This window comes from Sarcophilus harrisii, chromosome 4, assembly GCF_902635505.1.
Source record: "Sarcophilus harrisii chromosome 4, mSarHar1.11, whole genome shotgun sequence".
Classification (NCBI taxonomy): domain Eukaryota; kingdom Metazoa; phylum Chordata; class Mammalia; order Dasyuromorphia; family Dasyuridae; genus Sarcophilus; species Sarcophilus harrisii.
The window spans coordinates 442,982,986-443,008,191 of NC_045429.1; the positions used below are offsets into that span (position 1 = coordinate 442,982,986).

Genomic DNA, 25,206 nt, shown 5'->3' on the forward strand with positions numbered 1-25,206 from the left:
AGCTAGATGGTGCAGTGGATAGAGCACCAGCCTTGAATTCAGGAGGACCTGAATTCAAATTTGGCCTCAGACACTTAACACTCTGGCTGGGAGACTCTGGGCAAGTCACTTAATCCCAATTGCCTCAGCAAAAAACAAAAACAAATGAATGTTAAAATTATATTTGCATGTATTTAGAAAAAAACAAAATACTATTTAAAAGAAGCAAGCAGAGGATATTATATGGATACTGGATAGAATGTCTGATACTTTTCTGTGACCTTGGAAAAAGCCACTTAATTTTTCTGGACCTCAAGCTTCTATCTATAAAATCTGAGTGTTTGGATCAGATTGAACAGCTTTTAGGATCCTTCTAAATTCTAAATTTCTAAATATGAGATTTGAGGTTCAATCAAATCAGTATTTAAGTGCCTACTATTTGCCCCAGAGTCAGGAGACCTAACTCCCTTGTACCTCAGCTGCCTCAAAGGGACAGGATGTATCTCTGTCTGCGCCGGTCATGCTCCGGGCCACCTCAACTTCTCTCTGTTTCCACAGTTTGACATGCAAAGGATAACGCTGGAGGAGCTGAAGCATATCCTGTACCATGCATTCCGGGATCACCTAACGATGAAAGACATTGAAAACATTATTATCAATGAAGAAGAGAGTCTGAATGAGAACTCGGGAAACTGCCAGACAGAGTTTGAAGGAGGTAGGTCCCTTTGCCAGGCCCGCTGCTGGCCCGCTCCCACCCAATCCAGATTTGGGGGACCCTGACTTTGGTATATGAAGAATATCCATGATCTCCCCCATCCCCAGGAAATTTTTGCCGTAGCCCCAAAGCAGGAAACTGAAATTATTTAAGATGTCGGCCTTTGGAGGTATGGGGTTCCTTCCAATTCTGGCATTTTTAATTCCCCATTTATTAAGCATAACTTGTGTGCAAGGAGGCTTTGGGTTACAAAGACACAAAGGAAACAGTCCTTGCTTTCATGGAGTTTATATTCCCCTGGCAGAATACGCCATACACACAGAGAAGTGGGGAGGGAGAGAAGAAAGGGAGAGAATTCTGCAGGAGCAATCAATGAGCCCATCAACAAGGGTTTGTTAAAGTCCTGCTGTGTGCCAGACATTATTCTGGGTGATGGCAATAGGATACAAAAACAGAAACAATGGCAGGGACCTAGAGCTGGTACCTGAGAGGAAATCTGAAGAAAGAGAAGAGAGGAAGAGAGGTGGAATGAGATAGGGACCATGGAGAGAGACCTGTGGGAATGCATAAAGGCAAGCAGGCATTTAATAGCTGACTGCTTGACTGCCTCATACAATGCCGAGTCCATGGCTTAGCTAAAAGAAAAGCATAATTCAATTGAATTTACATTTACTAAGTGTCTACCATGTGGCAGGCACTGTGCTAAATATTGAAGATACAAAGAGGGAAAAGGCAGCTCTCACTTTCGGGGAGCTTACAAACTAATCAAGCAAACAAAAAAGCACTTATTGAGCACCTAAATGAGCTAAGAAATATGTTAGAAGCTAGGCTACCAAAACAAAAGTGACAAAGCTTATGGAAAAAGGTAAGAAAAGAACAAGCAAACTCTAGAAACAATTAGCTCGAAACAGAGCTATAGTATGAAGAAAATTGGGGCTCCCTCATGTTCAGCTCATGTTCAGATGCTGAAATAATGAAATAAACAAAAAATAAAAGGAGAGGTCGGGATCCATGTTTAATGAAACACTTTCAGAGAAGGGGATGAGTGAATGTTTTGGGGGTAAAGTTTTCTCTTTTAGCAGTTTTGTAAATCTGTAAATATTATAAAAATGTGGGATATTATCTAAGATAACTACATATTTCCATATACTACCTTTTCTGTCTGTATTTGTTTTTTTTTTTTTTCAATCAAGAGAGTTTTCTTGACAAGCAGATAACTTACTTCCTCCTTTTTTACTTTGAAGCTCAGGGCTCTTATAAAAGTCATTTTCAGCAAGGTTATCCTTCCCATCACCAACATAACAAAACACCCAGAGTTCTTTTTCAACCTGCTTAAAGTTTGCTATTTAAGTCAATTAAATGCTTTGGTTCTTCTAGACATTTGAAAACATTTTTGAACACGGCCAAATATTAAATTTTTAAATAGAATTCTATAATGATTCTTTGATTGTTATCATTGAGGCTAAAGTTATTTTTGGTGGCCTCTTCATAATGGCAGCACCCGGAGTTGATTAAAGTCAAAAAGAAGAGTCTTTATAAGCAGCCAGGTATTAGGAGTAGAGAGTGCTCAGATTGGAAGCAGGAGACCAGGGTTGGACATGACCTTGGACACCACTCTTGACCTCAGTTTTCCCAATTCTAAAATGAAGAGATTGGACTAGATGGCCTCTGAGTTCCCTTCTAGCTCTAGCTATGATCTCTTTCTTAAGAATAGAATTTACAAGTAAGAAAAGACCAAGCAAACTCTAGATAGAATTAGCTCGAAACACAGCTACAGTGTGAAGAAAATTGGACAGAACCAATCGGGGGTCCCTCATGTTCAGCTCATGTTCTGATGCTGAAATAATGAAATAAACCAAAAATAAGGGCAGGGCTTGATATCCAGGTTTAATGAAACACTTGCCAAGAAGGGGATGAGGGAATCTTCTGGGGTATTAAGTTTTCTCTTTGAGCAATTGGTGGCAGGGCAGCCTTTAGTCCAGACAGGCTTCACTCACTTATTCTGATTAATTGAGGGAAATGCCAGTCTGGGCTAAAGATAAGTCTGAATTATAGACTATTAAAAATGTACTTTTATTGTGTGAAAGGTACATATTGTACCACAAGCTGATGGTTAACAAACTGCTTCCAACTCGAGATCCTGCTGGTCTTGCTTTAATGAATATGCTAAACGTCATTTTTTTGGGGAAAAAAAATCATATTTGTTAGCTGCAAACAGGGGCTGCCAAGCTACTTGGAAACAGTTTGTTCTCCTTAAGTAGATTAAACATGCCCCCTGCCATCTTGTTCACACAATGACTTTGCTTAGCAAATAGAGAATGACGTAGGGAAGAGAACCCTGGAGGGTGAATCAGGAGTATCTAGCTTCTAATTCCAATTGTGCAACTTTCTAGCTGAGTGACACGGACATTGCCCCTTTCTCTCTGAGTCTGAGTTTCTTCTGTACATTGAAAGGACCGGGCAACCAGATGATTTCCAAGATTCCTTCCTAGTCTAACACAATCGTCCTAAACTCTGAATTAATATAACTTGAATGAATGATTGATGTATTATCATGGCTGGATACCAGAAGTTGCTGTTCTTTATACAGATGCTACAGGAGTAATTCACTTAATGTGATCACTGTATACTTCAGTCATTTGCAACTCCATAAAAGTAACCAGAAGATAGAGTGCTGGGTCTAGAGTTAGGAAGACTCACCTGAGTTCAAATCCAACCATGGACATTTTTTTTGCTGGGTGACCCTGGGAAAGTTACCTAACCCTATTTGCCTCAGTTTCTTCACTTGTAAAATAACATGGAGAAGGAAATTGCAAATCACTCCAGAGTCTTTGCCAAGAAAACCTCAAATTAGATCAGGAAGAGTCTGAAATGACTAAATAAAGCAGCCTCTAAAGAGCTTATATTGTACTGGAGGGACAATGTCTATATGGATAAATACAAGCTATGTGCTCCATAAATATAAAATCCAGTGGCTACATGGAATTACTGACTAGACAGCTTCCCCAGGAGTCAGGAAAAATGAATTTTGAGGCATGCCTCTGATACATACTGGCTGTTTTGTGACCCTGAACAAATGATTTAACCTCTCTCAGCCCCAGGAAACTCTGAGAGAATGAGTTACACAGCAGGTACTGGACTGTACAAGTCAGGGCCATTTCCTCACTAGAAACTTCCTGTATCAATGAGATTACAGATCAGTTACAACACATACACATACATTTAAATATATATATGTATGTATGTATGTATATACATATAGTGTGTAGATTTAGATGTAGATATGCATACACACATAAACACAATCCAGTTGGAAAAAACCTGATTCTTTTGGGAGAATAGTAGGGTGTTTTGTTTGCTTATTTGTTCTCCTGGCAAACCTGTTTCTTAGTGTTCTGAGAGTAAGGACTCTGGGTACATATGTGATCAGAGCTGACTAATGGATTGGCTAGCTTGACAATTGAGTTTTTTCCTCTTTCTTTTAAAATAATAATAATAATATTAAATAAATAATAAAAATAACATTAAATTATAACAACATATATAATATTAATATTATAATAGATATATTGTATATATGTATATATATGCATATATATAATGTATATATAATACAATATATAATATAATATATAGTTATGTATAATATATTATATAATAGATAATAAAAATAACAAAATATAAATAGATAAATAAAAATAAAATAATAATAAAATAACAAAAATAAAAAAATAAAAAATAAAAAACAAAAATAAAAAAATAAAATAACAATAGCTAACATATATATATATATATATATATATAATATTTCACTATGTGCTAGGTACTAGGCTAAGAGCTTTATGATTATTAACTCATTTGTTCTTCACAACAACCTTGGGAGGATCATACTATTATAATCCCCATTTTACAGAAGAGGAAATTGAAACAAACAAAGTTAAATGACTCGTCCAGGGTCACACAACCAGTATCTGAGGCTGGATTTAAATTCAGGTCTTTCAGTTTCTGGTCCCAGGGATCTATCCACTGTATTACCTAGCTGCCTTTTAAAATCTCTGTGACAAGGATGAACAGCTTAGATAGGGTAGGAGAGGCATATATTGAGAAATCAGTGATGTAAAAGTTAAAGTTCTCAACAAAAATGGAGTAAAGTTTTTAAAATAATGATTACCTAGTAACCTGATCTGATCTTTTCAGTGAGAGGATTCCCATCTTTTATGTGTTTTTCACCATCTTCTATTAAGCATTATCCTAACATCTTACAGGAAACTGCATTTCCATGTTTATGAGCACACAGGTGTAATTTGCATATATCACACAGTCAGGGCAGATGCTACAAATGGCCACGGAACTGGTCCCAGAATTGTAGAGGAGTCGGATTGCTTGGGAAAATGGCAAAATTTCCTTAATGACTCGGAGTTTTCCCCACCACCAAAAGCCAACTCTTTAATATGCTTATGCTGATGTTGGTTTTCCCTAGGGATCATCTGTCCCCTACATTGGCCTTTCATGAGCTCAATTCCACTATTGATCATCACAACAGCTTTGCCCCATTCTATTTCTGCTTCTTTCTTTAGGTAGCCTGGTGTATCCCATCCCCACTTCCCAACCTCCAGCCTAAGTCCTGGGTGTTCACCACATCATTGCCAGGCATAAGGATGACCCCTGATCAGCTTAGCTGTAGCTCAGAGCTCTGAGATCAAGCCTTTCACCAGACTCAACCTCTTTAATATCAGAAATTATAGGTTTGTGCCACCAAATCTGGGACCATGCACATACTTCCATTTTGTTGTTCAGTCATTTTTTCAGTTATGCTCAAATCTTCATGATCCCATTTGGGATTTTCTTGGCAATCAAAATGAAGTAATTTGCCTTTTTTTCTCCAATGTATTTCACAAATGAAGAAACTGAGGCAAATGAGTTTGAGTGACTTGTCCAGCTAGTAAGTATCTGAAACTGAATTTGAACTCCCAAAGATGAGTCTTCCTGACCCTGCAATCTATCCGCTGTACCACCTGGTTGCCCTTAGTGTTCTATTATTTTACAAAACCCTTCCTACCTTCTGGGGATATAAAGAGTCTGAGTAGCAGTGTTTCCCTCTCACAGTCTGGGTGAGATACTGTTTGAGTTTCCTGAACTCATCAGTGCCTGAGGTAAGATTTCTCTTGAAACTGGCTCATTTGACCCAAAGTCCGCCATATTCTTTTCAATAGCAAATGGCTTCTCAGTCAGAAGCCCTTTTCTTTTGCAACGTGCATCCCCTCACTGACACTTAAAGACTGATTTGTAATTTCATCATCGAATCCCTCTGGCTCAGGTCTATGGACTCCCACAGCTTGGCTGCCCTGTTGGCTGCCTGTCTGTCAACTGCTCTTTATTAAGTGTTCTCATGCAAAATTAGACTATGCCTTGAGATTGATCATGCTTGCCACTGATTTACTTACTGCATAATCCATACTGAGATGCAAATTCTAGGCACTCATCTGTCACTCTTGCTCACATCAAGCTAAAAAGAGGAAAAGATTCATTTGTTCCCCAAATGATCTCCTCCTCCAATGGCACACTGTTTGTGTCTTTTCTCAAGGCAGAGAGATTCTTGGACCTCATGACCAAGCTCACTTTTCCCATCACCCATCTCTTTAATCCTTTAGAACATTGGCCATCAACTGAAATTGTTTTTCATTAAAACAGTGTTCAAATCAATGCTAATGAGTCACCCAGAAGCAAAACAGGAGCAGTATGTGTTTGTGTAGATAGTAGGAAGCTAGATCATGTAAAGTCTTGTAAGGGCTCTCAAAAAGTATCCTGTTCAATCCTTTCATTGAACAGATAAGAAAACTGAGGTGAGGTGATTTTTCCAAGGTAGATAGAATGGGAACCCAGGTCCTCTGATTCTGATTCTAGCATTTTTTCTCTTGCCCCCCCCCCCATCTTAAAAGGAAGATGATAAAATTGGGCAAAAAGGAAGGAAGAGAACAGGACATAAAAACATGATTTAACCTTTCTCAATTTCGTTTTCCTCATCTGTAAAATGAAGGGCTTAGACTAGACTGCCTTTGAGGTTTCTTCAGAGTCTAAATCTTAAGGAGGAAAAAAAAGAGAGAATGAGGACTAGAAGACAAATGGAGAGGGAGGAAAGGAAAAAGAGGATGATGAAGGAAGTGGAGAAGAAGGGAAGGAGAGAATAAGGAAGAGAAAAATAAAGAAAAATGGAGATAAAGGAAGGAAAGGAAAGAATAAGAAAAAGAAGAAGAAAGACAAGTAGAGATGGAGGAAGAAAAGGAGAGAATGAGGAAGGGATGAAGAAAGACAGAAAGATAAGTGGAGATGGAGAGAGCAAAGGAAAGAATAAGGAAGGGATGAATGAAGACAAGTAGAGATGAAGGAAGGAAAGGCAGGAATGAGAAAGGAATGAAAGAATACAAATAGAGAGGGAAGAAGCAAAGGAGAAAATGAGGAAGGGAAGAAGGAAGACAAGTAGAGATAGAGGAAGGAAAGGAGAGAATAAAGAAGGGATGAAGGAAGAGAGGGAGGGAGGAAGGAAAGAGAATGAGGAAAGAAAGGAAGATAAGTAGAGATGAAGAAAGGAAAGGAGAGAATGAGGAAGGATGAAGGGAGATAAGTGAAGAGTGAGAAAGCAAAGGAAAGGATGCAGAATAAATGAGGGAAGACAAGTGGAGGTAGAGGAAGAAAAGAAGGGAATGGGGAAGGGATGAAGGAAGACAGAAAAACAGGTAGAGATGAAAGAAGGAAAGAAAAGAATTAGGAAAGGATGAAAGAAGACAAGTGGAGAGGGAAGAAGCAAAGGAGAGAATGAGAAAGGGAAGAAAGACAAGTAGAGATGGGGAGGGAAAGTAGAGAATAAAGAAGGGATGAAGGAAGATAAGTGGAGAGGGAAGAAAGAAAGAATGAGGAAAGGAAGAGAAGTAGAAGACTTTGCAGCCTCACATCCCCAGCTCTTCTCCTGCAGGCTTGAACTGTCATGATTCAAATCACATCAATCTGACCCCAGAGTGCCCACCCTGGGGCCCAGCACTTGTAAGTGATGCTCCTGCTGTGCACTTTGGGCATTTCATCTTCAGTGATGACATTCAAATGAAAAGGACACAATGCATCACTGCTACCCTCCACCGCGAAGAGGCGGGTTCTGTGACTATTGAGTGCCAGGGAGGGCAAAAGTGACTCGCTCAGTGTCTCACACGGCGGTGGTAAATCTGAAGGCCTCTGCAAACATTCTATGCACCACAATATGATGCATTATGCGTCTTTTACAAATGAGAAAAGTGGGACTGAGGGAGGTGAAGACATGTCTGTCTATCCATATCAACATCAACAGAGCTTAATCTGCTATGGCCACACAGAGCAGATATCAGCCAATGCATCAGTTAGGGGACTCCTTAATCTTTTTTCTGCATCCTGGACCCCTTTGGAAGTCTGAGAAACCTGCGGACCTCTTCTCAGAATAAGGTTTCTAATGCATAAAACAAAATATGTGAGATTAAAAGGAAACCAGCCATATGGAAAAACAGTTATCAAAATAGATTTTCAAAGTTCAGATATCCTGGGTTCAGAATTATGAATTCAAGTGTGATATATACCTCTTCTTAAAGTGTAACTTGCAGCCCTATTGGGGGTCTTGTAACTGAATGTGAGGATCACGAAATTATGATTTATTGTCAGTGAATGTTTGATTTCTACATCTCTCTTATATACTTAGATACCCTGGGGTCATGTAAAAATTTTCTTGGACAAAAAGGAGTTATGAGTGGAAAAAGTTCAAGAAGCCCTGAGCTACAGCATCAATTAAATTGCTTGTGTTTAAGCCATTCCTACTTCTGCTTAGGAGGAAATCTACAAATTTTATATTCAGTGACAGGAATCCAATTTCACCTGATATTTGATATCATGACAGTTCTTATCAAGTGACTTGGGTGCCAATGACTCCCAGTCAGCCTTGGAGCTGCCCACAGGAAACTCCGTGATGAATTTTATGGCAGAACCAGGGAGGGATGATCTGGGCTACTTTGTATAGTGCTGACTGGAGGCAATGTGGTACAATGAGAAGATCATTGGATTTGGGATCAGAAAGTCTGGGTTCAAATCCTAATTCTAACAATCACTTACTATCTATGTGACTTTGATCAAGTCACTTAACTTCCACAGGCCTCAATTTCCTTATCTGAAAATGAAGAGGTGGAATTAGGTGGCTTCGAAGTTGACTTCCAGTTTCAGTAAAATCAGTTAAAATTGCAAGTGACCAAACAGTGAATTGGGATGAACTTATCCCCCTCCCAGCTGCTCCAAACCCCCCAAAGGGGACCTGTTTAGCATAACTGGTCTTAGAGATAACTGAGGGTCCTTGTTTTGTTCTGTGTGCAAAAAGTGCTGAGTTCCAGCAATTTCCTCCTTACTAGAAATGAAGTCAAGCTTACCTCCGTGAGGTCCAGCCACCTCTCACCTTCTCCCTCCTCCTGAACTCAGAATAATTTTTTTTGAAAGCAGCAACAAGGAGCCCCGGGGCAAGGCCTTGTGGGCTCTTACCTGGCTTTCTCAGTCTCTTTCTCCACATTGACTTTTCTCCCACTCTGTTTCCCTCAGCCTGACCACCTCCTCAATCAATTGCTCAGGTTGGAAGGAAACTACTTAGGATTGTTTTCAGAATGACCCCTATGATGGATGTCCTAGCTGAACAGCTGAACATTAAATTGGAACTTTCCTAACTGATTTGCCAAACTTGATCCATTTCCCAATTTGTTCTTCTTTTCATTTCTTCAGACTTTTGTCTCATCATGGTAAAATCACTGTGGTTCACATATGATTACATAAAATATATTTATATATTTTACTTAGATTTACAATCCGTCCATCCATTTGGTCTCAACTGATCCATACATAGGTATATATATGCACATGTATGTATGTATATGTATACAGTGTAAAGGTCAGATTGATCATTTATGAATGGAGTGGTTTTCTCTGTCCTTCTCCTGTGGATTAAATGCCCAGAATCACACAACTCGCAAGTGTCTGAGGCCAGATTTGAATTCAGTTCTTTGTGATTCCAGGTTCAGTGTTCTATTCATTGGGTCACCCGGTTGCTTCAAAGGTCAGATAGAGAAACTACTATATAAGCCATGCCTTGGAGAGAGATTGGTTAGCTTGCTGAATTTCCATCAGCCAAGTCTACGTGCACATTTATAGCTACACATGTAGCTATAAACATATATAGCTATCAATATGTTCATAGTAGATGGCAAGCAGAAAAGAAATGGCAGCCATTCAATCCCCAACTGCAACTTATCTTGGAGAGAAGACAGGAAATATACTCATCTGTCCTGAGCTCAAGGGAAGCATAGTAGGGCAACCTTGCCATGCTCAGAGGCTAGAAGAGCAGGGGTCCAGGGAAGAGTAGTCATAAAGACTGGGTGGTGACCAAGCTTGTTCATTTTGCACTGAAGAGGGAGCTTGTTTAAAGATGAAGGCACTCATTCCTCGAGAGGAAAGCTAGAGGACTCCTCTCTCTCTTTGACTCTGAAGCTTCATCTTTCCTTTCTTTTAAGACTGAATCCTTTTAAAGTAGAATGTATGTGGAGATCAAGGATTCTTAGAATGCCGTGGATGAAAGAACTCTTTCCAATTGTCTAGGCTGTTCAGAAAAGGACACAAAAACAAATAAGACACTTTTGTTAATATGTTAAATGTAATATATATTTTAAAACAAAAAAAATTAAAGTTAACAGAAATTCGTAGTTTCCTAAATAATCTAGTTTTTCTTATTATTGGGATGTTTGGTGATGGTTTTAAAAAATATCGTTAAAAAAGAAGAAAATGTAATTGAAAAAGTTGTTTACTCTAACCATCACATTTTCAAAGGAAGAAATCAATGTCCCTCATTTTCTGTAAATCAAGTTACCTGACCAAGGTCATTTAACTAGCAACAAAACTAGGTTTAAAGCTCAGGTTTTTCTGCACATAGTAGACACTTAATGGATTTTTGTTGAGGTCCTTGGTGAGGCTGAAGCTCTCCTAGTTTCTTAGCTTCTTTCCACCACTACATGCTGCTGCCCTTACCAGCACCATTTCAAAAGCAGGGAATGAAATCTTCACATTGACATTTGGATTGTCACCTTGCTGTCATGGGCCCCGTCTCCCTGCTTCCTCCTGGGCCACTGGTCCTTCTCTTCCTAAAACAGAAACCACGAGGTACCTAGAATTCATATATCCTGAATGAAATAAAATTTGAGCTTTCCCCATCACAAATCTTTCTACGGGTATAGGAGAAGGAAGAGGGAGTCACCAGCTAATGATTGACAGCTCTATCTCTTATATAATCTTTGTTATATTCAGTCCTAATACAATGACCCTACAGTTTGCTGCCTCAGGCTTCCACATAGAGCCACACACACACACATGCTGACACACCCAAACATAAACACACATACGCACATCCCCTTACTTAGATCTCCAATCCATCCATCCATTTGGTCTCAACTGATCCGTGACTTCAGCTGACCCCATATAACCTATTCATCCAAGTCTCTTTTAAAGGAATGCAAGCTCAATGGAAGTCACGTTGTCCAATATGGTGGCCAGAAGAGTGGATAAAAGTTTTGAACTATATGGATTCTAAGGTCCTTGTCAGCCCCTTACCTAGAATCCTATGACCATGCTAACTTATGGTCCTTAGTTTTTAGGGTTGCTAGCTAGAATAATTTATTCTGAATGTTTTTCAATGACCTTGCCCCAAGGCAATGATGCGCTGAGTTGACCTAACAGTGCTTGGACAACAGCAGAGTCCATAAGCACATGTTGACCCCTCATTATTTTTCATGATTTAATTTTTATTTATGCTCATCTATCCTCTGGATAGTGAAAATCATTATTCTGAAGACACGGGTTCTACTTGTCCCATATAAGACTCTGTGACCTTGGACAAATCTAATCTGCCAGTACCCCAGGCAGCCTTCTAAGCATCTGAAGTGCAGAAAAGTGCTGACCTGCATTGGGAGAGGGAGTTGCTCTAGATCATTGAGCTCCCACAAGTTTTCCCCCTTGCTCATGAACCTTCACTGGTTCCCAATTACTTCCTGGTTGAAAGAAGTCCTCATTTAGCTTTAAAAGGTTTCCAGGTGGTACAGTGGATAGAGCACTGGTGCAGTGGATAGAGCACTAGTCCTGAAGTCAGCAGGTGCTGAGTTCAAATCTCATCTCAGACAGTTAACACATCCTAGCTGTGTGACCCTGGGCAAGTCACTTACCTCCAATTGCCTCAGCAAAAAACCAAAAAAACCAAAATGAAACCTAAAAGGTTTCCAGGACCTGGCTCCTATTGCCATTGCTAGACTTCTTCCATATGATCCTTCTTCATGTTCTAACCAAACTAACCTACATGTTCTTCTAACTATCTACCATCAACCACCCATAATCTACCATCTCCCACCTCTGTACCTTTGCCCAGTCTGTCTCCCATGCCAACAATTCATTCTCCTTTGACCTCCACCTCTTAGAATCCTGAGCTCCCTTCAAGGTTCACTTTGGATTCTATACTGAGCAATCCGAGCACTGATCAGTTCTTTCCCCTCCTGAAATGATCCATCCTCTACTGACCTATCCATGTATGTAGGACCATAGAATTGGGATATGGACTGAATCTGTGACAGGTTTCAGGAATTCCCAGGTGAGGGAACTCCCTCTCTCAGTGCTTGTTGGCACCTTCTCCACCACCTAGGATCTTAGCTTCCTAAAGCCCTGAGAATATAAGTAATTTGCCCAATCTTCTTAGCATCAAGACTGACTCGCTATCCACTGCACCACCCGTCTCTGACAGGTACCAAAGGATCATGTGTTCAGAACCATGAAGCACCCCAGAGCCATCTAGAGCAAAAGCCCAGGCACTGAGTGAGTGAAGTTCATTCAGAATTACCCATGTATGTTACCCTAAAATCTTTCCTGTGTCATGGAGCCCATTAGCAGGTTCACGAAATCTTCTTCTGTGTTTTAAAATACACAGGATTACAAAGGAAGCAAAATATACTGAAATTAAAAGAAAATCCACTTATAGATTCCCGGTTAAGAAACTCTAATCTCCCCGAAGGCAGGGGCTGCTTCTTTTTGGTCTTTATGTTCCATTCCTAGCTTCATGCCTCCACCATTGCAGGCAGTTAATAAATGTTGGTTGAATGAAAGTGAACGCAGAAGATGACATGTCCTTTCTCACTCTGCCCTTTCTCTCGCTTCTCTCTCCTTGTCCACCCCCCACCCCACCCCAGTGCATTCCCAAAAGCAGAATAGACAGACCTGCGTCCGGAAGAGCTTAATATGCGCCTTTGCCATGGCCTTCATTATCAGTGTCATGCTGATCGCGGCCAATCAGATCCTCCGCAGCGGCATGGAGTAGTAAGTAGTCTCTCACCCGACACTGTGAAACCAAACTCGCCATGCATGTGCATGCCCGGTGGGCAGACTTTTTTCTCCATGAAACCGGAAAGGGAACGAGGTGGACGACAAGACGCTTTCGGCAAAGGGAACCCGAGGCCGGCAGGACGACCCGTCTTGAGAACCAGCTCCATCTTCTTGTCAGGGACACCAAAGGGCTGTCTTCAATGCTTTAATAGTTTTGTTTCCTAATGCAATAAAATTAAAAAAAAAAAATAAAAACCCGGGGAGTTCTGAATTCTTGCTTCAGCCATCAATAGGAACTCTGAGGAGAAGCTTCATTTCCATCTGGGACAGACGTGTGGTGGACTATGCTGGGAGTCGGAAAGAGAGAGAGAGAGAGAGATCGGAGACTGAGCGGGAGCTGCGATTGAGCCCGGCCAACTCCATACATCCAACCCAAAGCTTGGCCACCAGCAGACTCTTTCTGGGGGTGGGTCTGTTTAGGCTCTACAGAAGCTGACTTTGGTGTATCTGCAAAGAAGGCCACCCTTTCATCCCCTTCAGCTTCTTCCGTCCACTCCCAAAGGAGCCCCTGCGGTCTGAGGGCAAAGCCATTGTACAGGGTCATGGTTTTCAAGTGGTAGCACGCCTCCTTGGTGTGCGTGTGTGTTTGCGTGCTATTCCTACTTTTTTTTAAACTGCCTTGGACACGAGACTTTTGTTGGCAGAATTGAGGGCTGGGAGGAGGGCTTTGGGTCTCCATTTGCAGTTTCTTTCTGTCCCCGGCGCAGATAGGGGAAGCTCCTTTTATGCACCAGCATCTTGGAATCTGCATAGAGCCTTTTTTCCCAAACTTGCCTCCTGCGCAGCCATTAGAGAGAAAGAGAGTGAAAGAAAAAAAAAAAAGAAAATATGTGTTTATATGTATAAATATATAGATATATTTGGCTTCCTTATGTATGTGCCCAACTGTGCCATTGTCCATTCTAACTTTTTTTGTTTCTGCTACAAATCAATCCCTTAGCAAAGCAATTATTATTATTATTGTTATTATTATGATTATGATTGTTATTCTTTTTTCTTAGAGTATATGGGGATGGAATGTTTTAAGCCCTCCAACTGTGTGTTATCTTTGGTGATAGAGATAAAGAATGAACAAATCTTTCTGCCATATCTGCTCTGTAGGTGACACTCCTGGAGGAGCATCTTTCCTTTTCTCCATCACTCACCCTTCCCCCTTCCCTGTCAGGTTCCATCAGTGTGTGGGCTCAGGGTAAAATCAGCTGAACTGAGCATTTTAAGCCAAAGTGAATGAGATGGAAAGATCAAACTTCTATATTTTACATAACATCTCCTGACATTCAGATTCTGCGATTGACTCATTTTCATGGAAGAGATTTTAATGAGCTTAGCAAACAAGACAGGTAATTTACTTTTGCATGCACGATGGTGATGGTGGTGGTGGTGGTATGGTGGCAGTGGGAAAGAGGGGAACAAAATGACCTGTTTTCAATGCAATCTTAAAAACTGTAATTTAGTCTCTTTTCCAAGGTGCCGTATCAGTCCATTACAATTAATTCTCGTCTTGCATAGTCTGATTAGCGAATTCTCATCAGCTGTAACATTTCTCTGTAATATTTCTCGTTGTACTTTTCCAAGCTCAGTTGGGAGCTCAGAAATACTTCATTAAATTCTGTCACGGGGTTTTTCTGGGTGCATGAGAAATCTCCATCCTAAATCCCAAAACTTTCTCTTGCTCATTGCCTTTCTTTTCTTCCTGTTTTGGGGTAACCCAACCCTTGCCTGGCTAGGTTTGGGAGCCTGCTTTGTCTTCTTTGAATCTGCTTTCCGAATCTCTAGCCATGACTCTTCCTTCCCTCCATCCCAAGACACCCCACCCTTATACTCTGTCCTCACTCTGAGCTTTCTCCTCCCTTCTCCTTCCCTGTCACTACAGTTGTCTGTGCTTAAGATGGGTCAACTCAGCTGTGCAAATTCTCCTGACACAGGAAAGTGAGAATCTCCACACTATGCAGATATAAGGGTGTAACCAAAAAACAAAAAAAAAAAAAAAACAACAAACAAAAGAATACTGCCTTCTCTTAAAGAAGTGAGTGACAGGGAAGCAGGCTGGGAGGCAGATGCGATCCTCTGGGACCCACAGGTGGGTACTCCAGTGATCAGGGAACCCCCCTTCTGAAATCCCCATGGCGTTGAAGTTTAGGATCTTGTTCATAGTTTTGCCTTTGACTTATTTTGTGATGTCAGCCAAGTCACTTTTCCTCTCTGGGCCTGTTTTCCTGCCAAGGGACTATACTATTTGATTTGTGGGACTCCTTCCAATTCTGACATCCTGAGATGCCCAGTATCACAGCTCCAGAGCAAGAAGGGATCTTGAGGGATCCAGTCCAACCCCCTCATTTTATGGTTGAGGAATGGAAACCCAGAGAGATTAAGTGGAACCCAAGTCTTAACATCCTTTCTAATAAGATGCCACCTTGATTCTATGCACCCAATGGCAGCCACTCTGAGGAAAGAAGTATCTGGTGATTAATGCTCCCCCATGTATGCTGGCAGAAGTTCAGAGTGAATGGTACCTGCCTGGATCTTCAACATGGAAGCTGGGGTAGAAGAAAGCTCAGGATTCACTCGAATTTTGATTCAGGGATTTCTCAGAGCTGGAAGGGAGCGATAATATCATATAATACCAACCTCTCCTTTTCACGTAGGAGGAAACTGAGACCTAGAGTGAAGCTTCCTCAAGGTCAAAGCCCTAATGAATGCCAGAGCCAGGCTTTGCTGCTTTGCCTGGATTGTTCTCCCTGGATAAATGCCCTTTTCTACAGGGTGACATTCTTTTCCTTCTGAAGTGGTACTGGATCCTAGTGCTGAATAAAAATGCGTGGCAAGTGCTTTAGAGAATACAAATAGATCTCTTTTGATGCTCTCCTGGTTTGCCACTTCTAAAGAAGAGCTTTGGGGGCCCTCGGGAGCCTAGCCCCAGCAGGGTCCCCACTCGCTCCATTGGAGAGAAGTCTGTACTCCAATGATAGGAGGAGGACAGGGGGAGCAGATAGCATGGAAGGGTAATTGAAAGGAAAACCATGCTGCCTCCCCTCCCTGGCTAGGCCCCCTGCCTCAGTACCCCCAGTAGCAGAAGCCCAAGCCAGAAATGGTCCAGATTAGAGAACTTTAATACATGAGACCTGAGAGTTGATTTCAAAGCGGTCTGTTTGTGGTAATTCATCTTAATGGTACTAGACTTATAAGGCAGGATGAAAGATTGAGAAGGGCCAAGTTGCTTGCCCGGATGACCCTCAAACTTCCTTCAAATCCTAAAGATATTTCCAAGTTGGTTCCCTGATGCCCTGGAGTGGGGGCGGGGGTAAATTCAGTTCTTTTTCATTCCCCAAAGACAGCCAAAGGTATATGTCAAGCGTAATTTAAAGGATTGATCCCTGGTTGGTGATTTTTAAAAGGATTCATGCCTTCCACGGTGAGAGGAAGGCCGAGGGAAACCTCTCCAGGTGTGATTGTGATACCAGATGTGAGATCATCCTTGGTGTTAGGAGACTGAGCCAGAAATGTTATCTCCTAGAATCCATTCCAGCCCAGGGGATGCTTACTGTCTCTCAATGGGGGGTGGGATGGATCCCTTTTCTCTCATTCTTTCTTCCTCCTCATTTTTCCAAAGCTCATCTCTTCAGGCAGAGACATTGCTGCAGGCTCCAAGGAAGATGCTAAATTTAGAGTGGGGAAGAGCCCCGAGACCTCTCATTTTTTAGATAAGTAAACTTGGACCTACAAGAATCCTATAAATCTCTTTTGGGTTTGATGACCAGCAAGCACCAGAATGTTTTGAAAGGGGCAAAGGTTGAGAATATTAATTCCCCTGTCTGCGCCGGTGGGGTGAGGAGTGAGAAAAGAAGAGGGGAGGGAAAGGAATCAGGAAGGAGGAGGACTGTCTGTAGCCTGGAGTCTCAACTACCAGCCCTGAGACCACTTATTAACCCACTTAGTGGTGTCCAAGGAGCAATTCACATTTTGGAAAGCGGCTCCACGCTGATGGCCTCTCATTGAGCTATTTCTTGGCTTCTCCTTAGTGGTGAGGGGCTGGGCAGGGGGAGCTGATTTTGTGGGCCTGATTCCCTGGCTTGGTCTGGGAAGCATTTGTTACTTCCTTGCAAGGCAGGCCTGGGACACTGACATCCTAGCCTTCCTGGCCCCTTCTCGTGAGTGTTTTCTTAGATGGAAGAAATCTGGCCTCTCTGGGATCTCTCCATCTCCCCAAATCTGTGCCTGGGCCCCGGTCTTGGCCATAGCCTGAGAGAGATGCTTAACACATAAAGGACCGAGAAGCAGATCACGGGATTCGAAGCTGCAAGAGAGACCTTGGAGAGCCAAAGCTCTCACTTGAAGTCACTCGCCCCAGATCACAGAACTAGTAAGCTGGGATTTGAACCCAGATTCCTCCAATCCCAAATGTAGAGACTTCCTTACCATGCCTTAGTTATTTTCTTCTGGTCTCTTTCATTTCCAAAACTGACTGGACAGAATGGAGCATTATACTGGAAAACCAGGTGGCCCTCACTTAGGGAGGAGAGGCTGGAATATTTAACCACAGAACCACCCAGCCATCCCAAAGAGCCTTGATGGTCTCCTGCTTAGTATCTAGAGGGGCACATCACTTCTCTCTGGCTCTCAGCTTCTTCTGCTGTCGAGGGAAGGAGGGGAGCAGGACCAGGTCAGGGGTTCTTAACCTCACTGTCATAGGGCTCATAGACCCCTTTGACATCTGGTGGACCCCTTCTGGGCACTCCTTCTCAGAAGAATGTTTGTTAACTCCATTCATAAGCAAAAGAAATATTCCATTTCAGTGAGAAGCTAGTGAAAACAAAGATATATTTTTCCATTTCAGTGAGAAGCTAGTGAAAATAAAGATATATTTTTCCCCATATAACTTTCCAAACCCCTCTGAAATCTTAATAAAGCCCCTAGGACTAGACACCTTTTACGACCCCTTTTCTATGCTGTGCTCCATGAGTCTTCTATAACTTTGTGGCAAGCCTAGGGGGCAGTGGGAAGAGAAATGACAAGCACAATGTATGAATAAGCCCTTCCTGCCCAGAGAACAGGTGCTAATGAGGCTACTGCAAAGGATGATGGGAAAATTTGAGATATGAGAAAGAGTGTACCATATAGAAGAAAAATTCGGGGAAGGAAAATAGATTATAAGTTCCTTAGTCTACTGATGGAAGAGACCCCCAGAGACTGTCCAAGCCCTGGATTTTACAGAGGCAAAAACTGAGACCTAGAGAAATAAAGCGAATTACCCATGCTCACATAGCTGGTGTCAGAAGCAGAATTTGAACTCAGGTCCTCTGACATCAGAGTCCGTTTTTTCCAGTTTATGGGGAAACCTCCTTTTATCCCCTTGCCCTAAAAAGCTGTTGTATTTGATCATGGATGTTACCTTTGTCTCTTACCTCCCCCGCCCTTTCCCCTTGCCCCCCCCCCCCCCCCCGCCCCTCCAGCATCTCAACTCCAGAGCATCCCATGTCAGGGTCAAGAACAGTGCATGGCAAATCCCACAAAGAGCATCTGTATAACAGAGATGTCACTATGGCAACCCTTGAGCTCCACCGTGGGCTTGCCAAGCCACACAGAAATATGGAATGCTTTCTTAAAGAATGCTGGGGGCCTGCTGGCTCCCAACCCAGTTCCCTTGCAAAAAGGCTCCTGCTGGCAGGAGAACATCGCCCTCAGACCGCTGGGCCCCACTCACTACCCTTCCCTCCCCAGCAGCCCTGTGCTGTACTAACACTCGTCCATTAGAACGGGACGCCTCTTGCCAGTGGCGATATCACCCGCTGCCCCCTTCCCAAGCTGGCCCCCAAAGCCAAACTGTGGTCTGGAGGGCAGCAAAACTTTTAATCTTTCCATTAAAAAGCCTCATCTTGTCTGTCGAGAAGCTCCTGATGAGCCAGTGATGTGGAGTGAGGTAGCCAGAGGTTCAGCCATGGGCTGATTCCATGTCTCGTATTTCAGGAGTTTCAGTGAGGTCAGCCATGGATGGCGGACGAACTTCCTGTATCACTAAGCAATAGATCATAAGGTCTTTAAACTAAAGCCAGGTGGGGCCGAGGGGGCTACTGAGGTCAACTGCCTCATTTTACAGAGGAAGAAACTGAGACCAAGGGAGAGAAAACTAAAGTCATGAAGAGGAGACCATAGGACCCTACACCCAGAGATGGAAGGGACCTCCAAGCCCCTCAAGTCCAGCCCCAAGGTGAAGACTATGAGGAAACAAGGGTAGGAAAGGGACTTGGCCAGGATCACTCAGTTCAAGGGCCAGGATTTGAACAGAAGGCCTCCAATGCCAAGTACAGCAGTCTCTCCTGTGCCACGCTGCTTCCCTTGAGTGGTACACGGGAGCAATTTTCCTTTTCTTACCTATTCTTACCTATTTTTGTTACATCCTTATGACAAATAGTTTGCTGTCCTGTGCCTGTCCCCATTCAAAGTCATCCCAAAGGAAGGGGACAAAACTACTTGGGTCTTCTTTGCTCTTCCCCAGCACCGCTCAAGTGGATCAAACCATGAGTCACCAGCAGCCCAGTGAGATGATATACTCACCTTTTGCCCTAAGAATCTTGCACTAAGTTCTTATGCCAGATCTGAGTCAGAGACGAAAGTGAATTCCATTCTCAGTGGTTCCCAGCTTGGCGTGGCCTCCCTGCCCTTGGACTGAGGTCCTTGACACCCAGAGTGGGCAAGATGAGCTGGCAGGGGGTGTTGGATTGGAACGGATGCTCTCCAGGGATGGGTTCCCATGAGTCTTTGCTGCTTAGGACAGATATATCTGCTAGGCTATTCCTAATCTATCCAACATCCCCATGCTCCACCCTGGCTCTGTGCCACTTATCCAAAGATACCAAGGGATATCGACTCCTGGGAACCCCTGTGCAATGGAGAAATGAGTACTCTCTAATTAGGTCTTCATTTTGCAGGAAAAAATAAACTGAGGCTCAGAATAATAACCATAACTAGTATGTATATATTATACTGATATTTATAGCAACTTATTTGTATATAGTCCTCTGACATTTTGCAAAGTGCTTTAAATATACAAATTCACTAAAGCCTTGTATTTAAGCATCCAGCATTATCACCCCAAATTTACAGGTGAAGAAGCTCAGACTCTAAGACATGAAATGATTCAACCATGCCTCTAAGTGTCAGGGGCAGGACCTGAATCCAGATCCTTTTGATTTCAAGGCTTTTTGATCATTTAAAGAAGGATTTTTACTCCTCTTACAGTCAGGAAGGAGCCTGGGAGAGAAGCTGTATCTCTCCAAAGATGTCCTGAGGACATGTGGACTCAGGTTGCAGGAAGAAAAGTGAAAGGGAGACTGAGAGTAAATCCTGTCAAAGGCTGGGGATTGTTATCAGGGAAGATAAATTAGGACATTCTTTCTAAAGGATCATTAAGATTGTGGAGTCACATATAGAGCTGGGCAGGGCATTCGAGATAAGTCCATCCCATTCATTTTGGAGAGAGTAAATGATATATCCTCTGTCAGGCAGTCGTTAGTGGAAGAGGGAGATTTAGGGTTAACCCAAGTCCTCTGATGCTCCCATCTGCCTCCAAGGCTGGTGCCAGAATTTTCTAGAGGAAAGGGTGGGGGATTTCCTTTGATGGCTTCATTAGCTCCCTACTCTACACCCCAAGGTTCTAGAGTTCAGGGGTTCATCCCTTAGTTCTCCTCTTGTTATAGCACACCCCAACCATACCCCCTAATTCAGCCATTCTATAAGGGGAAAGATTCAGGGCCAGTGCAGAAAGCCTACTCAGTAGCCAAGGTCTTATTTTCAAATGATTTAAAGTCATGTTAAAATAAAAGAGGCTTTGGGCTGCCTTCTAAAGACCCCGTCTCCATGACAATTTAAATGTCAAGACTGCTCAGCTTCATTGCACGCTTCCTTTGGCTAAGCTGCTTCTAAGACAGGAGTCAGCGGTGATGGGGCTTTGCAGCACAGCGCCTGGTTGCCTTAAGTCACTTCAGCAAATAAATAAGTGAGTTACTGAGTGAGTGAGCAAATGTGTGAGTGAGTGTGTGAGCAGATAAGTGAGAGAGTGGGTGTGTGAGGGAGTAAGTAGCTGAGGGAAGGAGGGAGTAAATAAGAAGCAGAAAGGAGAAATTTTGGAGCAAACATAACAAGGGAGCGGTGTGATTGGGTGTCCAGTGGACCCTTCTTAGCACAACATTCAAGGAAGTCTCTAGAGATAGTCTGCATTTCCTGACACCTTAGGGAGGATCCAGTAAGCACAACATGAAAATCGTCTTTTAGGAATAATGCAAGAGGGGGCAGGAAGTTATGTTTCTGGTCATCTTGTCATAGTATCATAGATTATAAGTTGGAAAGGACAATAGAAACCAGCTAGTCCGAGCTCCTAATTTTACAAGTGGAGAAATAGAGGCCCTGGTGATTAGCAATAGAGCATAGAAACACCTCAAAGTTTGGAAGCCAGCTCTGTAGGACCAAGGAAGGGGTCTGTGTTTTTAATTTAACATAAATTATGATCCTGGGCTTCCCAGAATTTATTGAGAGCTCCCAGTTTGCTGATGACTCGCAATTATCTTTCTCTTTCTTCTCTTCTCTTCTCTTCTCTTCTCTTCTCTTCTCTTCTCTTCTCTTCTCTTCTCTTCTCTTCTCTTCTCTTCTCTTCTCTTCTCTTCCCTTCCCTTGCCTTGCCTTCCCTCCTCTTCTTGTCTCTTTTCTTCTCTCTCTGTTTCTCTCTGTGTTTTTCTTTGTCTCTGTCCTCACTGTTTCTGCCTTTCTGTCTCTGTCTCTCTGTCTTTCTTCCTCCTTCTCTCTTTCCTTCCTTTTCCCTTTCTCTGTCCCTCTCCCTCTCTCCTGTTTCTCTGTCTCTGTCTCCCCTCCCTTTTCTGACACCCACTCAGCTTGAGATTTAGGTTTTTGAAGCCAGAATTGTGCCATCTCTCATGGCATGCCAAAGGCAACTGGAGATGGATTCCCTAGCACAGAGATTTCCAGAGAAGATGGGGCCTAAAGGGTCATACCACCATAGATTAGAACTGGAGGCATCTCCTTCAGTTCCCTTCCTTTGCAGATAAATCCCAGAAGAGTTGTGACCAAAAGCACATGGATCATAAATGGCAGAAATAATTAAAATCTTGGATCCCTGACCCCAAGACCAGTGTTTTGTTTTTTTTTTTTTTTTCCATTGCATCATCCTTTTGGTTGGTTTCTGTCTCTCTTAGCTCAAAACTTAATCCAACCAAGTGACCCTAGTGGGGGGGGGAGATGTTATAATTTGGAAGGAAATCAACTAGCCCTGGGGAGGCCCAGCTCAAATCCTAGAGTGCCAGGGTTGCCTGGGCTAGAAAAAGGCTGCTTGGGCCATTAAGTTAGGAACTCCAGGGGCTTCTCTGCCCAAACATTTGCTTTGGCCTGATATCTTATGCTGATGCTGATGAGTTCAATGTATACACACCAGCTATAATCCCCCTAGTATTTTCTAGACCCCTTCCCAACAGTGATGTTCAAGGTACCCTCTGAAGCAAAGTTCTTAACCTCTTTTTGTCATGGAATTTTTTATCAGTCTGATGGAACCTATGGACTCCTTGTCAGAATAAAGCAAAGGAATAAAATTAAGTATATTGTATTACGAAGGAAACCAATTATATTGAAATAAAGATTTCCCCTATCCAAACTCATGGATCTCCTGAAATCTGTCCATAGACTGCAGGTTTTTAATTTTTTATTATAGCTTTTTATTTACAAAACATATGCAGGGGTAATTTTTCAACATTGACCCTTGCAAAACTTTCTGTTCCAATTTTTCCCCTTCTTCCCCCCACCCCGTCCCCTAGATAGGTTTTTAACCCCTGATCTAAAGCTATGATTTCTATGCAAACTGGATGTCCTGCTCCCTCAGAGAGTCTGCAAAAATCTCACTTTGATGATATTCATTGGAAATATAAATATATGGCTTTTAGGAATGGAGCAAGGTTAAGGGACTCAGCTGACAAAACTACTCAGAAGTGGGGGTAGAAACAATCTAGCTAAGCTGTCACACCTTGGTGTTATGGTGAGAAATCTGCCAATCATGGAAACTCACCTCCCACTACATGGCAACAATCCCTTCTTTGGATAGGATGTCATAGGAAATGCCAAACCCAGGCACAATTCACTTCACAGTTCCTAGGCCAAGAAATAAAAAGGAAGAAAAAGACAAACAAAGAGAGAAAGAGAAAGAGAGAGAGAGAGAGAGAGAGAGAAAGAGAGAGAGAGAGAGAAATGGATGGATGAGGATGAGAAAAGAAAAAAGAGAAAAACCTCAAGTCTCTCAATATAGGTTATATGAACATTTTCCCTCTGGATCTAGCCTACTTTTTGAATGAAGTGGTCCACTTCACAAGGGACCCCCTTGGCCACTGAGCTGTCCATTGTTCTGAACTTAATGATCTGTCAGACTTTGACATGCCCTGGCAAATGCCAAAAGGAGGGTGGTACTGGCTCTTCTTGAAGTTAGGAATATTGACAAGTCCTTTGGGGTCCAAGAGCTGCTGTTATAATTCAAATTCATCAGGATAGACAGGAGAAGAGAGGACGGAGAAGATTGTGTAGTGAAATGAAAACAGCACAGGACAGGGAGGTAGGAGAGGTGGAGTCTAGATCCCACTTTATCAAAAGCTAGTCATCTGACTTTAAGTGTCATCTTCTGTATCCTGCCTCCAACCCTGGACTTCTGTTTTCTCATTTGCAAAAAGAAAGGTTTGGGCTGGATGTCTTTTGAAGTCCTTAATAGGACTAAGGCTCTTTATAATAAGAATCAATATTATATATGAAGGTGGCCAAGATGTTACCACATGTGCAGTGATAAGGGCATTGTGACATGACGGGTGAAGGAGTGATCTTTGGAATCAAGAAAACTTTCATTCAAATCTCCTTTGAAACATTGAAGTTGTTTGACCCTAAGAAAGTTGCTTTACCTCTCAGTGTGCCTCAGGTAACCCTTAGAATTTCTGGGAGAGGACCCTAAATTTGGAGACATGGAACCTGAGCTCAAATCTCACTTCTTTCACTTACTATTTTTATGACCTTGAATAACCCTGGGCCTCAATTTTCTCATCTCCAAGGTGAGAGGGGTTGGACTAAGTGATTTCTGAGATCCCTTCCAGTGAATTATTCCATTATCCTGTGACTTTGTCACAAAAAAGTCAGAGAAAAGTTATTATCTGCCTTTGTGGAAGGCACTGATGAAATCAAGATCACTCATGTATTCATGAAAGCCTTATATTACTGGTCAGATTTTTTTTAACCTCCAAAGGCCGGGTACATCACCTCTCACCAAGGAAATAAGAATGTCCAGGAAGCTGAGTTTGGCTCACAAAATGATCCAGATTGGCTTTTTCTTGTTAGTCAAGTTTATTGTCTCATAGCCACAAGTAACCTTGTTTTTTCCCACCCCATCTGCTGATTTGAAAAAGAATCAAAGACTGACTTTTGTTTCCTTTTTTCTTTTCAACTTGCAAATTAATGGGCTAGGGAAACTAGGAAAGATGATCTACTCCCTCTTCCCAAGCCCTCCTTTTTTCCCACCATCTCATGAGTTAAAATTCTTGCAGAATTAGAATAAAACAAAAAGCTCCCTTCTAATAAAGGAGACTCCTTTCTTCCTTTAAGAAGAGCTTAGCTGGAAGCATCTCAGTAGAAGAATGTAATTTCTAAGCCCAGCTCTTTTCTGGGAAATGAAGGACAGTTGCCAGATGTGTGATAATGGGTTACCATTTCAACCCCCAACGGAGGACCTCCCACTTTGGTTCTCATCAAGAAATAGATAATTGTGACTTTAGGCTAGTGAGACTGGCTTGCTGAAATTTTGGCAAATGCACTAAATGGCCTCTGGAGGTCAACCCGTGGGCCTTCATAGGTCATAAGTCAAAAAGCACTTATTATGAGGAAAAGATCTCAGAAGGTGTCCAGTTCAACTCCCTCATTACAAAATGTTGAGGAAACTGAGGTCCAGAGAGTTGGAGTGACTTACAGAATTATAAGCCTAGAAGTAGAAAACATGTACAAAAGGTTTCTTATCCAACATGCAC

General features: G+C 42.3%; 1 protein-coding gene across 1 annotated transcript in view; it reads left to right on the top strand.

Moving 5' to 3' along the window:
• Window positions 1–13,091, top strand: part of CALN1 (calneuron 1) — a 381,739-nt gene extending 368,648 nt beyond the window's left edge. The window contains exons 5-6 of the mRNA XM_031967900.1: window positions 538–694; window positions 12,964–13,091. Coding sequence (XP_031823760.1) covers window positions 538–694; window positions 12,964–13,091 — 285 coding nt within the window. The remainder of the gene's footprint in view (window positions 1–537; window positions 695–12,963) is intronic.
• Window positions 13,092–25,206: the final 12,115 nt, after the last annotated feature.